Source organism: Atractosteus spatula, chromosome 3 (assembly GCF_055471065.1).
Source record: "Atractosteus spatula isolate fAtrSpa1 chromosome 3, fAtrSpa1.hap1, whole genome shotgun sequence".
NCBI lineage: Eukaryota > Metazoa > Chordata > Actinopteri > Semionotiformes > Lepisosteidae > Atractosteus > Atractosteus spatula.
In genome coordinates, this window is record NC_142708.1 from 14532595 (window position 1) to 14547255 (window position 14661).

General features: G+C 34.4%; 1 protein-coding gene across 1 annotated transcript in view; it reads right to left on the reverse strand.

The window, feature by feature from the left end:
- ntrk2a (neurotrophic tyrosine kinase, receptor, type 2a) overlaps positions 1 to 14661 on the reverse strand; it is an 85841-nt gene that overhangs the window by 10758 nt on the left and 60422 nt on the right. The window contains exons 14-16 of the mRNA XM_088910294.1: positions 8954 to 9084; positions 6036 to 6208; positions 5200 to 5440 (exon numbers count right to left, since the gene is read on the reverse strand). Of these exons, the coding sequence (XP_088766420.1) occupies positions 5200 to 5440; positions 6036 to 6208; positions 8954 to 9084 (545 nt within the window). The remainder of the gene's footprint in view (positions 1 to 5199; positions 5441 to 6035; positions 6209 to 8953; positions 9085 to 14661) is intronic.

A 14661-nucleotide genomic window follows, 5' to 3' on the forward strand; every position in this document is an offset into this window, starting at 1 on the left:
CATCCCAAGGTATTGCATTCAGATGAACTGAATATTATTTGAAATATTTTGTTTCTACACTATGTATTTTTAAAGTAAAAAAAATACATTGCACAGAGTGCCAACAGGATTTCATCTGGGAACAGTTGGAATGTCACAGTGTAACAATAATCCACAAACCTCTGAAAAACAAATTATGTAAAAGAAAGGTGTAATTGTGTTCTCCCAGTATATCTGCTCTTAACATTCACATACACTATAAAGATTTAGCCAGCTCAAGCTATGTGCAGAATATCCCTTAAGGGCAAAAGGAATAGTACACCTTGTGTATTACAAAGGTTCAATTGAAGGGTGAAGAATGTTGTTTCTGGCATAGCAATAACATGCCACTCTCGAGTAAGAGCACCTGCTTTATGCTATTTGTATCCATTCCATGTACTGCAATGATTTGTACAGCATGCTTAAGAGAACTTAAATTAGCTTTGCTTATCACTTGAAAGGATCTATAATACCGGTCTGTATCATATTACTGCATTCAAATACTTCCAATGGCTAAACACAAAAGTCTGTCACTAATCCCAATAACTAGACTCTACAATGCATTCAATGAATATAAAGTATATACAATTTTTGTACATTCAGTGTTACATTTTGTACAATTGTGGATTTTACAGTTGCAGTAACAGCTTTCCTATAGTATGGTTTTACTAAATCTAAGTCAATACAAAATTATCCTGTCCGGGAAAAATTCTGGTTCTATCTGGCTTGCATCCTCTGTCTCTGCCAAGAGAGAGCGCTCAGTTACTGTAAACATCCGGCATAGCACAGACACAGTATCTCAGCTTGGGCTAGTTTTATCTCAGTGTATTTACTGTACATCATGCCCTGACCAGCAGGACAAGGAGAAAAATGTAAGCATGTTGCACTTTCAAGCAGAAGTTGCAGGCAGCATGGAGACTGGAGGAGGGTGAGAATGAGAATAACGTGATAAAGGAATTCAACATTGGCTCGTTGACAATCAGCAACATCATTCTGTAAGCTTTAGCGGTATTGATTATGTGATAATATACTTAAATCTTGCCTAACTGGCATATTTGCCTAACCAGCACTCCTCATTCCCTAAGGATGTTGGATACTAAAGTTCTTACTATAATTTGATGAACAACATAAACAGTGTTGCTTGGACAAAACTCAACATAGAATAAAATATTTTGCCATTCAGAGACTCAGATTATGCTTTCTTACGCTAAAGTCATCAAACTGGACACCTGTGAAGAGAAATTGTCTTCCCTAGTGCTTAACTCAACATCTCACATGGCACAAAAAGTGATATTTTATACATACAGCACATTAGCTGTTAGTGGGGTTAACCATTCCTGTTTAATTCCATAAGAATTATACTGTTCATCTTAGTCATACAGTGTTCTGTTTTAGTGTGCTATGCTGTACAAAATGAGTATTCATGCATTCTAAAGCCTGTATTTGAGATCCCTTATTTATCAAAAAGGGCCCATTTCTCATTGTTGTAACTAGAGAATATTGAAGCTGGTCACTTACTTACACTACAGCCTGAAATTCTTGGACAACTAAACAGCAAACAGGCTTTCTGCACCTGCCAAAACCTTGGAGACAAATGTTTATCTAGTATCAGAAGGACATCAGCAATACAACCCTGAAAAAAACAAACATTTTTCTTAGGATCAGTTCCAGATTAATATTCCCTCATATGTAATCTTACATGGTTTAGATAAGACTTAGATAAGCGTATTGCAATCATGGAATGATTTTCAAATCCCTTTTTATGGTAATATAAATATTAATCTGATAGTGTAATTTACTATTTATCAATCTTGCGTGATATTTGACACATGGTAACAAATCTACTACATACTGTATGAAACATATGACAGTATAAGTTTTAAATACTAATGTCTAATACTAATACTAATGTCCACAATATACAAATGGAAAGAAACAAAAGGAACTTAATACAACTCGGGACTGCTTCTTGTAAATACCATTCTCACTAGGGTTATATTGTCTGCATAAACATAAACATTTAAGAAAAAGCAACAACAAAATAATAAAAACACAGGTGATGTAAAACAATGGCCTTGATTTGCTAATGTTGATAAGGAGTTTGCTGAAAAGAAAGGCAGTGTTTATACTTACTAAGATAACACGGAAATACCAAAACCAATTAAGCAAAGCTTCACTGAAAGGTAAATGTGACAGAAAAGCTGGCTAATCAACACAGATCAGCTTTTTTACATTGTCATCAAGCATTATGATAAAGCTTGAAGCACAATGGAGGAGGCTGATGTGGGTACAGAGATGCTTTTAGTTTCAAAGTTGGTACATGTTATGTACATAGAATTTCTGATAAAAAAACAATACATGAAAACTAATTTTCTTTTGAGTCTTTCTGTATCCTTAGGGGTAATAAGTCAGATGGCTTGCCAATTAGATGACAGAAAACCAAATCAAGAAAAAAAATTCTGTTCCACTTCAAACAGCTGGATTTAGTTGTGGCTGTTTTTTTTCCACCTTCAGTTCCTACTCTAAAATGTTTTCCTCTTCAGACATCTTGATAAACCGTGGTAAGCAACATTGCGAAATGTCTCACAACAAAAACAAAAGGCACATTTTTATCACAACCTTTTATTGACAGGGATAATGAAAATTGGCTATGATTTGTTGGACAAAGGGGAAAACATCAACCAACCACTAGGCCCATGGTCTTCTGGGATTTGTAGTTTCACTACTGCACCCCATCTCCTCTAAGTAACTACAAATTACTAATAGCAAGGTTATGAGTAGTACACACTTTTCAACATCCTGAACCTACAGTACACCCCTTCTACTGTCCTACCCCACATCTTCACACATACTGTATACAGGTACTGTAAGTGGGCAAAACCTTGAATATACTTAAACGTAAAAAACTACACAAATCACTAAAATTACTCAAAAATGCTTTATCAAATTACAACATTTTTGTTTATGTAAGAAACCAAGGCTCCTTCCTACTCTTTATACTTTTAACACTTAAGATAAACATAAAATCTTAAGACAAAATAAGATATAAAAAAAAAAAAACCCAGTCCTCCCTCTTTACTGTAACTAGTCTAAAACTGGTGATTCATAGGAGTAGCGTTTCAAGGTGGGAAAAAGGTGGGACATATGTACAGTACTTTCGTACAAAAGCTTTTGAGGAAAAATCAGTGGCACATTATATAATGCAGCAGAAATATAAAAAGGAACACCTGTACTGAATTCTCCACAAAGTTTATTTGCGTAACGTGTCAATAGTGCTTTGGGCAAATGCAAATGAAAGGGGCACAGGAAAAACACTATAGAGAAAACTTAATTGATATGCAGCAATTAAATGAAATTCAAACAAAAGAGTTTTAATTTAAAGAAGAGAAAAGGCGAAAAGCTCCAGCAAAAGAAAAAACACCCAAACAGATATTTTAAAGCGTTTTTTCTCGTTCAAACTTAAGAAATGAAAAAAAAAGCATTTGTCTGATTTCTATACACTGTTAATCAACCTGCATTCAGTATATTTTCACAGGTACAGTAAATAAACAAGAAACAAATGTGTTTATCTTTTTATTAAATCTGAATTAGGATGGAAAGATAAACCTGCTTAAAAGGAAGTGTTGTATTGATTGGATCTTTGCAGAATGTCAGCAGAGCAGTTTGGAGTGAGAAACAACTAATTACCTGTCAGTCATTTGCTTCTAGATAGAGGTAGGCGGCAGTGCTGTGAAAAACCATTATAATTTCATCGTGTCTTTGGGCAGATACAGGTGTGCTTGGAAAGATATTATCATTTCATTATGTTTTAGCATTCACACCACAACAACACAAGGTGACCAACTAGTTGTATTTATGGCTCTTCGTAATCTGTATCATACTCTGAGATTTACAAATGCATTCCAGTTCTTTCTCTCTCTGTCTCATCTATCCATGCATTATCTAAGCACTTTATCCATTACAGGGTCACAGGAGACACTGAGCCTGTATAGGCAAGCAAGGAACAAGGCAACATACATCCTGGTCGAGACACCAGTCCATCACAATGCCCACACAGCACACACTCACACCATGGCCACCAGTATTTTTTTGGACTGTGGGAGGAAACAGGTGCGCCCTGAGGAAACCCATGTGGAAATATTGAGAACATACGAAGTCCACACAGATAGCACCCCGTCTGGAATTGAACCCAGGGTCCAGCGCTGCAAGGCAGGAATGCTAATCACTGCCCCACCGTGTCACCTGCTCTCTCTCATTTGATCTTTATTTTATAAAACATGATCATAAAAAAAAAACAAAAAAAATATCATCACGTGCGACTTTCTCAACATACTGTATCTCTACAGATTATTTGAAAGACATAGTATCACATAATATACTGTAGCAGTGTAATGTAGTTTTTCTAAGTTCTGAGTCAAATGCAGTAAAAGAAACACTTTGCTGGACACACCTTCCAGGTGTGTTACTGTATCACAAAAACTTACCCAAACAAAAAAGCCCTACGTTAATGGTACATTACACAGAAATACTTACTTACAAAATACTAACTTACAACAAAGTTAGTACCATAATTATTGAGCAAAATCTTTGCTTCTAATAAGCTAACATCAATAACCCTGAGAATTGGTTAATAAAGTAGAATGTATGGTTTACAACTGTTAACCTCTCAATTTTTATTTTCTAAACCATAGGCAAAGTATATGAATTCAGTGTTTTTTCACAGGAATTCCACTATTCTATAGAAAAAGATATGATTGATTCCCTAATGTGTACAGACAAATACTGCACATACTGCATCAATGCAAAAAACTATGAGAAATTTCGGTCCCGTGTCTTTAGACCTCTGTTTCTATCAAATAAGGTAAGGCTGTGAAAAGGGATGTTAAAATATCTACATACTGTACTGTAAATAAATATACCATTAAAAACCTTTTGTGTTTGTGTGCGTAATAAAGGATTTCAAAGTATAGTGACTTCAATGCACTAGTCCATTTTTGTTTGTGTTGAAATATATTTGAAACAGCTTTTGAAGGATGGTAATTAAAAAAACAACTTTGACTAACAAGTTTAATTAAGACCACACTCGGTAAATGAAAGCATGCATTACTACATTGTGCATTTTTGCCTAACCCGGCTTTACGATTGATTAAATACAAAAGACTGGGACACACTTACACTTACCCGGTAGTAGTCAGTGCTGTACACATCCCTCGACATTCCAAAGTCCCCAATCTTCACGAGCAGGTTTTCTCCCACAAGGCAGTTCCTAGTGGCAAGGTCCCGGTGGACAAAATGTTGGGAAGCCAGGTACACCATTCCTGCTGCGATCTGTTGGGCAATGTGCAGCATCTGAGACTGGGTAAGTTCTATTGGACGGTTATTTTGCCCATCTGCCATTAATACTGCATCAGGACCATGAGCCCTGCAGAAAAGACAAGAATAACATCAAAATAAGTTGACATGTACAGACAGATTCAAATTTAAAATGATGAAGGTGGAACTGTAACAAATGCAGATGCATGAATTTTAATTTTGAGCCTATAGTTGACCAGAGGTTCACAAGCAGGTGTGGGTGAAGTGAGACTATGATGCTCCACTCTGTATATTATTTACAGCTGTATAACTTTACAATAAGGAGCACTATCAACAATTTAATCGTGTTTTGCTGCTTAGGGATATTCAATACTGAACAAAAAACCCTATATATACGGTACAGCTTCCTTATGAATGGAAGCATTGTTTATAATATTCAGCTTATCTTTTTTTTTAGTCTGCGTCTGCTTCTTATATTTTGTCTGTCACTAAAAATCATACTTTTTGAAGTGTTTACTTACACTGTCTTTAAAAAAGGAAATAAAAAGAGGTGACTGGTTTAGCATAGCTTGCCAACGACACAATCATTGTTGTGAAATGCTCTTAGTAACCTTTTGTCACTTTAGCACATACTGTATTTCATCACTACCTTTAGAAGTGTATAACAGAACACATCAAGCGGGCACTGTTGTGAAATGCTATACCTGAGGAATTTATTCAGATCTCCATGCTTCATGTACTCAAAGACCATGATGAGCGGATCTCCCTCCACACAGACGCCATAGAATTTCACAATGTGCTCATGCTGTAGGTTAGTCAGCAGCTCTGCTTCCCGATGGAAGTCCTTTCGGGCATTGTCACTGGCTTCTTTCAGTGTCTAGAAGAATAATGTATAAATAAGACACTCTGATAATAATTATTTTCTGTCCTGCTAAAAGTATTCCGATATTCTCAAAATTTAGTATGCGTCTAATAATCTGTAATGGTCAGTGCTGTTTCTATGTGGAGTCCACTTTTAAAATACCAAATGTTGTCTCCAGACTATTCCTGTAATTTTCTGCTTCTCATCATCAGATAAACCCAACACCCTCTATATGTTCCATTTTTCCCCAAAGTACTGGTCATAAACAGATTTTGTCAATCATCGGGATGGCATTAGTTTCTAAAATAAAGAAATCTTCTAAAAATCATGAATCGTTTAGAAAACTAATAAAGCACACCCACAACCAATATGTTGTCCCTCCTTATAAGTAAAGCTAATGTAACTTTGACAATTCTGAAACAAGCAGTAGCTTACCCTTATTTGCCAAAATCAGGGACCTCAAAGCACTTGTAAGAGCTCCCTAGCTGAACCAAGATTTGGATTTGCAAATGTGATAAAAGAACTTGGGTGAAAAATATCACTAATGGAATGCATTATTTCAAATATCCCGTAAAACAAAATTAAACCCAAATCTCCAGAAACTTCCTTAATGGTCATCTCATCAGATAATCAAACTCCTTTCCTTCCTATAAAGTGCCTTCAGGAATCTGCAGTTCCTTTGGAGATACAGTATTTCAGTGCAATGAGCTTTCCTCTCTCAATATTGCATTGTTGTTCAGGAATCAAATTCCCTATGTCTTGCTCTGAGAAAGCATAACTGTAGTATACTGTACATAGGTTTCTCCATAGGCACCTGTATTGCTTTAGCTATTATACCATCTGTGATAAATAAATATTATTGAGGTCTAATATGCCTATCAAAATCAAGCTCCACCTAGACACTTTTGTGGCAATTTTAAATATGGTTTATTCATAATCCATTTTTAAATAAATAATTTGATAAATAGAAACACTTCTTCTCGTGTTATCCAACAGTTTTCAGGTTCTATTTTTTTAAAGTGTAAGACAGCTGCTGGCTTGAGTTACAGATACTGGCGTCATTCCCTCATGATTTAATGGAAAATTGAAAAATGCTGACTTTGCAAATGTAAAGAATGTGAAGGAAAAACGCTTAGGATAGTCTGGAAAACAAGACATTTTTAATTTTTTTGTATGAAGCACTTCTTATCCACTATGGGGAATGTTTAGATATCATATAAAATATAGAGTGAAAGTGAATACCATTTTAACAACTAATGTGTTACATACACATGAAACACATGACATACTGTAGGACTAATTAAATATAATTTCTGATTTTCCAGTATGGCAATTCTTCTACAAGGTCATCTTGGTCAATTCTATATGATCCCAGGAGAATCAGAAATGTGCATTCTGGAAATCTACTGTATGATTAAATAAAAGTCTGATTTTACATTTTGTTCCCTATCTAAAGTTGGAAATAATAGATCTATGTTATTAAAATGCATCACATTTCCACTACTGCTGTAGGATTCTTTCAGAATCCCAACATTTAAATACATAATCAAAAAAGAATACTGTTGCCCTTCACTTCTGAGTCCTTCCTTAATGTGAAACTTTTTAAAAGCTTATATAATCTCCATTTTGAATATTATTTGTAGTTGACTCCCAGTTGTCTCTAGATGTCTTTTAGTCATAGATCTAAACACTTGGATTAATTAAATCCTGTGCTTCTGAAATTTGGTACAGTATATCTTAAATATCACGTTACATTTTTGATACTGTAACATTTACAGTGGGTGTATGTTTGCATAGTTCAGGTGGGTAGCTGTGTCAGCATGCGTAGGCTGTAAAGTAACAAGTAAAGGTTTATTCCATGCTGAAAAGAGAAGAAAGAAAACACAATGTTTCAGCTGTGGAGCCTTCTTTGGGTGAGCCGAAACGTTGTGTTTTCTTTCTTCTCTTTTCAGCATGAAATAAACCTATTGCTTGTTCATTTGTATGTTTGCATATACTTTAATACTGTATTTTGTGTAAAATAAATTAAATGGGTATTTGTTTTTAAAACAACATAGTCATGTTGTCACAGCAGACAGCCTTATCCATGGAGACTTAACATTATATTATGCATTTATTTTATTAGAAACCATGTACAACTTTAAAAGGATTGCCTACAAATAAAGGTTTTAATAAAATTAGTCTTTTAGCAGTTACATGTATTTGCAACTTGCAAATGGAAAGAACTGGGCTTATAATGATAAATATATCTATTTTATATCTCTGATACATATCTCTGATATAAAATATAGAGATTTAAAATTTTATATCTCTGATATAAAATAGTGTTAAAGCCTGATCACAAGAATATGGGTGCACAATATACATGTAAAGTCCAGAGTCACCTTGTATTGATACTAGGGCAGATTACTGCATTTATCGATCATTCAAGTGTATCAAGACCACATGTCATAGAGAAGGGTAAGAGAAAGAGCTACCAATCTGCCATTACATGTATTTTTAATGAAAGTTATGTATTTAATGATATCACATTTCATGATGATCATGGAAAATTTGGCCCTTTAAACTTGTCATATCAGTAAGAATGTCGTCTGTGCTTTCAATCGCTTGCACTGAGATCACATAGCATGCTCTCATGACATTCCATTAGCCTCCAGCCAGCCACAAGCAATATATGTACAGGACTCTTAAATTTGATTTATCATAAAGCTCCTGCAGACCCATCTCTGAATTAATAATGGAAATTCTATAGTCGAATACCTTGACAGCCACGAGGATCTTTTCTTGATCAGGACAGAGGTTATAGCATTCTGCCAGGAATACTTTGCCAAATGCTCCTTCTCCCAGCTCCCTCTTCAGGACAATGTTGTGACGTTTGATGTGTTGTACAACTGTGGAACAGGGAACAAGTGTATTATTAGAATCCACTTTTCTTTGTCATCTTACAGTCTTCAACCAAAAACACTTACTGTATATTATATTTCCAACAATGACCACAAAAATTCTATCCTGAAATGTTCTTTGTGTTAGGGCTTATGAAGTTAGATTTGGTTTTAACGTGTGCAAAGTAAGCATTTTGTGTTTCTGCTTGTTTGCATTCCCTCATCTTTTTATTTCATAACTTGCAAATAACACAGCACAAAAAGTGACACAATCTAGTGATCCACAGCCATCACAAGCTATACCTGTGACTTGATTTATCACTCTGTTTCTAGCGTCAAAGCGTTTACAGTATTCTCTGTTAATTGCATACCTAGTGTGAGCTAAAATTAAAAGTAGTTGAATCCCTTTACAGTGTCCTCTTTAATTCCCAAGTTAATTTTCGGATCAAGCATATAATTTGTATAGTGCATTTAACAAGATAAAGGTGAGACATCAGAGACCATATGCTTCCCTCGTTACCACCCTAGTATACTGTACAGACTGTAGGTGAATTACCAACCCTGTGTTAAGTCATATTTATGAAAACAGAAGATACAAAACAGAAGAGTGTTATGAATATAACACCTTCAAAGAGTGGATTTGTTTCTATGTGAATAAAATTTGTCTGCACAAGATCATTGCTTCACTGACTTTATAAAATTTAAAAAGACATGAAAGTGTTTTTAGAACATTATATCTGATCTGTTATCATTATCTCCCTTTATAAAGATAATTTATAGATTTAAAACGCCTTCTGATTTTCACAGCAAATTGCAGCAGGACACGATGATGGAGTTTCTTTATTTAATTTTAGTAAAGATACTCACACAGAGCCTACAGACTTTGGAATTGATCTGTGAAGACGAAATGAGTAAATTGGGAAAGACACACTCTGCACAGCAGATTATGTTCAGCAAAAGAGGCAGATGTGATCAATAGCAGTAGTAATATATTTAAGGAAATGGATATTTTAACTGACTCTGTTATGTTATGCCATTACAGTAGAACTCTGCAGCACAGAAGATGAAATTTAGTATTAAAGATTGATTTATGATGAGCAATCGTATCTTCTTTTCTCCTCTCAGTACACAAAGAGAACTCAGTGCATAAAACAACTTATTTTAAATTATTAGGAAAGGTTCTGTTAATTGTATGAATGAAGTTCACTTGTTGTTTTTATATCTGAAGTAACTGTAATATTGCATCAAGTATATTTCTGTGTGGAATGTGCACTCTAATATTTACAAGTCAAATTGTTCTTTGCTTACCAGTTTATTGTAGTGGCCTTCGGTGGCAAGAGATTTGCTTAGAGAACAGTAATGTATGATTGGGGTGAAAATTATTTTAGTCAACGACTGAATCTAATAACAACACCACCATACCATCGCTGCATCTAATTTACAACATAGGTTGTGCAAAGTCAAAAACATATTTGATAAAAAGCTGAAACAAATGTAGTGAAAAGATAGCAATAACAGAAAAAAGAGACACAATGTTTCGACTGTGTCTCCTTCCTTTAATTAACAGCATTGAATAAACCTTGACCTGTTCCTTCACAGCCTATGCATGCTGAGGCAGCTACCTACTTGAACTACAGTAAGTACTGTAAACAAACATCTTTTTACTCTTATCTTATATCCTAATTTTATCAAATTGCCAAGCACATTTTCTTTCAATTACATCTTCTCTACTTCAACTGCTTTAGTTTCATCACACAATCCATCCATCAATCAAGAAATAGATCAACATATTCCACAGCAGATTTTGAATTGATGCTATGCTACTGTACTTCATGGTTCAGTCTAGAAATCACGATTAAGCATTCTTCAAAAGAATCTTATATCTGGGTATCTGGGCTGTTTGTCTTGTTTTATATGATTCTGAGAATATTTATTAAATACAATTCAAACCAAGTTACGAATATACCACACAACCCAACATGTTTTATTATTAATAATTTAAAAAGATATGGAAAACATGCCTTGTTGTTATTAATAACGTTTTCCAAAGAATATTTTTAAAACCTACAATTAAAAAAAAAATTCCAATTGTTAATTGACTTGATTCCCCCTACAATTGCTCATTGCCACAGGCTCTACTCAAACAATAACTTCACACTCTTTCCCTAATTTCACACTAGTGAGAAAATTGCCATTGGACACACTGCAGAGTAAGTGTCAACTGGAAGAGTGAGGTTTCTCTCATAGGCAACAATGCAGATTCCAGAGACTGTGGGTGTGAGATGAGGTAAACACACCCTTGTCGATTCAAGGCTGACTAGGATCAAGAAAAAAATGGGCTCTGAAAGTACACATATGACGGTTGGGAAAAGTTAACAACGATGTATTCTCTTAATTTCTTAGCTTAATTTATACATTCCATCTCAAGTGTCGGCAGGTTTTTTAAAATTCTTTAAAATAAAAAAAAAATAAAATAGCCCAAATCCTTATGAAAAAGGAAAAGGCTTTGCTGTTCACAGAGTCTGAAACAGACTCTAATTGATACCTTTTATAGTGAAACACTATAATGTTTTATGCAATGTCTGTGTCAAAAAAGGAAAATAAATAATCTACTAGGCAGACTACCAAAAGAAAAGAAAACATTCATATCAAAACAAACTGTTAATAAAATGCACAGATAAAGATAGACAAGAAAAGGATAACTGAAAAGATAGACCGTTTTTTAATGTGGTCTCTCTTAAGATGTAAGAATAAGGCTAAATTTATTCTATGTAACTACTGTATACTAGTCTTGAAGTATCCTTGAAAAAACCTTTTAAACACAGCATTTAACCATGACTTTGTTGTCATAAGACAGAAGGAAAACCTTTTCAAAAATGCAAATTGTAATAATAGCATTTTTTTAACTCGACTGCAAATAGCTATGTGGGTGGTCTTTGAAAGACAAGAGAAAACACTCCAAAATTGTGTTTATATGCTGCTGAATACAGCCCTTCATTTTTCAGTACTGGTTAATGAAAGTCCTATGTTGCCTTGGACATCTCTCATACTGTATATACTGTAAATGATATGACCAGGTGAATCAAAATCATGGCATCCTTTATGTCAGGAAAACTCACATGTAACTTTTATGATCTATATTTTCATGTGCCACATGTATTAAAGAGGAAACAATACAAGAAACAACAGTTATTCAAAAAAAGCAAATACATTATAATTGGGTGTATGGTGTAAGAAGCACACTCTCCACATCATACAGAGTACATATACTGTAGTATGAATTGCATGTTTGCCAAGACAATTCCAAATATTTAAATTATTATATAAGACATATATGCTAATCAAGCTGAACTGGAGAGCAAGTAACAAGAAAATGCATCTTTAACAGACCCCTGAACATTTTTCTTTAATACTCCAGTTAATTCCCTGTTGCTATGGAAACTAGCACGTTCGTGGATTTCCATTCTGTGCTGACAAATGACAGAATACACTCTTGAGTTTAATCAAGCTAGATTATAACTTTTAGGAAACTGTGTTTTATTTCAGTGAAGTCTATCGAGAAACAATAATGCAGTACATACAAACACAATCACCGCCAAGACAATACATTTTATCACATAAGCCTATGAAAATGGCATGCATCCATTATATTATCCATGTTGTAAATTTTCAAATTGTGCATGGCTACTTAAAGACAGAGCAAAACACACTGGAGAGCATCATTCTGCTCCTGAAGTGAAAATTAATGGACTGCATCACATGGAAAGTTGTTGCAAAACAGGTTTCTAAGTTAAAGTAATTTATTTTTGGTAAATGATTAACATGGGTCATATGAATTGGGTGACATTATTGTCTAGTTTATTTATTGCTTGATTTTACAGCTTGGCAGACCCACTGAAGTTAGCAACCCTGACCTGGATCAACACAACAGGTGCCTTAGTACAAGGGTGAAAGGACAATTAGGTCAAACTCCAATAAATAAATGTAAGACACTAATTGTTTCTTTTTCTGTATAGTAGTGATGTACTGTAGTAAAATACCACTTGTGAGTGTATCAACACTATTTTTAGGCATAAGTTACCGTTTCACAACACCATTTTACTGTACATTGTGAGCACATTAGCAGCACACCACAAAAATATCTGTAAAAAGTGTTAAAATCTTAAACTGATAATACATCTTCTAACGAAATCAATCTCTCAAATGTTCTTATTGATTTCATCCCCTCCCAAAAGACTTGTGCAATTTGGTAATTATGACATTAATAGAGTGCCACTAGGTCTGGGCCTTCCATTTATATTATTTACAGGGGCAATAAACACCAGTTTAAAGGCACAGAAGTCATACCAACAGCTAGCATGGAGTCAGAGTTCCAATGCTCAGTAGACATGACCTGTAATTTCCTTAATTACGGTCAGAGATCCTGCTCAGCACTAAATGCTGCAGAGACCTTTTGAAGCCACTCTGGCAAACTAAATTAAGAAGCTGTCACAGCAAAATATATAACAGACATATATTATGAGACAGTGGTTATTCTACTTCAAATTTGAAGTTATGTGCTAAAATGTCATTTAAATACATTATGCTCTTTTCAAAATGGTACTTAAAATATTCTTTAATTCTGGATCTTTCTAGTACATTTTAAGCTTTTTGAGGGTCAGTATTTGCTGTAGAGAACAAATCAACTTAAAAATAGCCTGCCTTAAATTAGAGATCCAGTGCATTAATTTATCATGTATTTGCATGGAACACCATTAAATGCATAACGACTACAATTTTAAGCCCAAACATAATATGAAAGTCATTGCCACTGAAAATATTCTCTATCATCTCTTAAAAATGAATCTTAGATTTAAAAAATCCCGCAATTCTAAATAGAAGTGAAAAATGGCATCCCACGAAAAAGCTCCAAACTACTTCTTTCATTCTCTCAAAGAGATATTCTTAAAGATATATATAGTGTAGAAAGAGAATTAAAAACTGAAATTAAAAAGAAACATAATTAAGAACTTCATGGGATATATCCTAAAATTTTATCAAGGAGCTAGGCTAAAGAGGTACTTGCATGTTAACAACACAAAACTATACACGCAATGCCTATAGAAAGTCTACACACCCTGAATTGAAAATCTGTGGACTAGCAAAGGTTGTAGTCCATCAATGGTGTCCTCACAATATGACTGAGCTTGAACAGTTGTGTAAGGAGGAATGGGCAAACACTGCCAAGAATTTTGTCTGTAATTCAAGCAATATGTGCTTCCAGCAAGTACTAACTCAGGGGTGTGTACACTTATCCAACCCATTTTTCTACGTTTATACTTGGAATTACTTTTCAGAAAGTACACACATTTGTTTTCATTTGAATGTTATGTGTTATATTGTGTAAATAATAGGTTAAATATATTCAAATTTAATGAGTCTTGATATCAGGTTGTTACAAACAAAATAATGTTAGATTGGAAAGGGTGTGTAGAATTTCTGTAGGCACTGTACAATATTTAATTGGAAAGAGGATGTGAACAAAAACTCTAAAAATATTTCTGAATATGAGAGTGATATGAAGAAATCTACCAATGCCGGGAATAT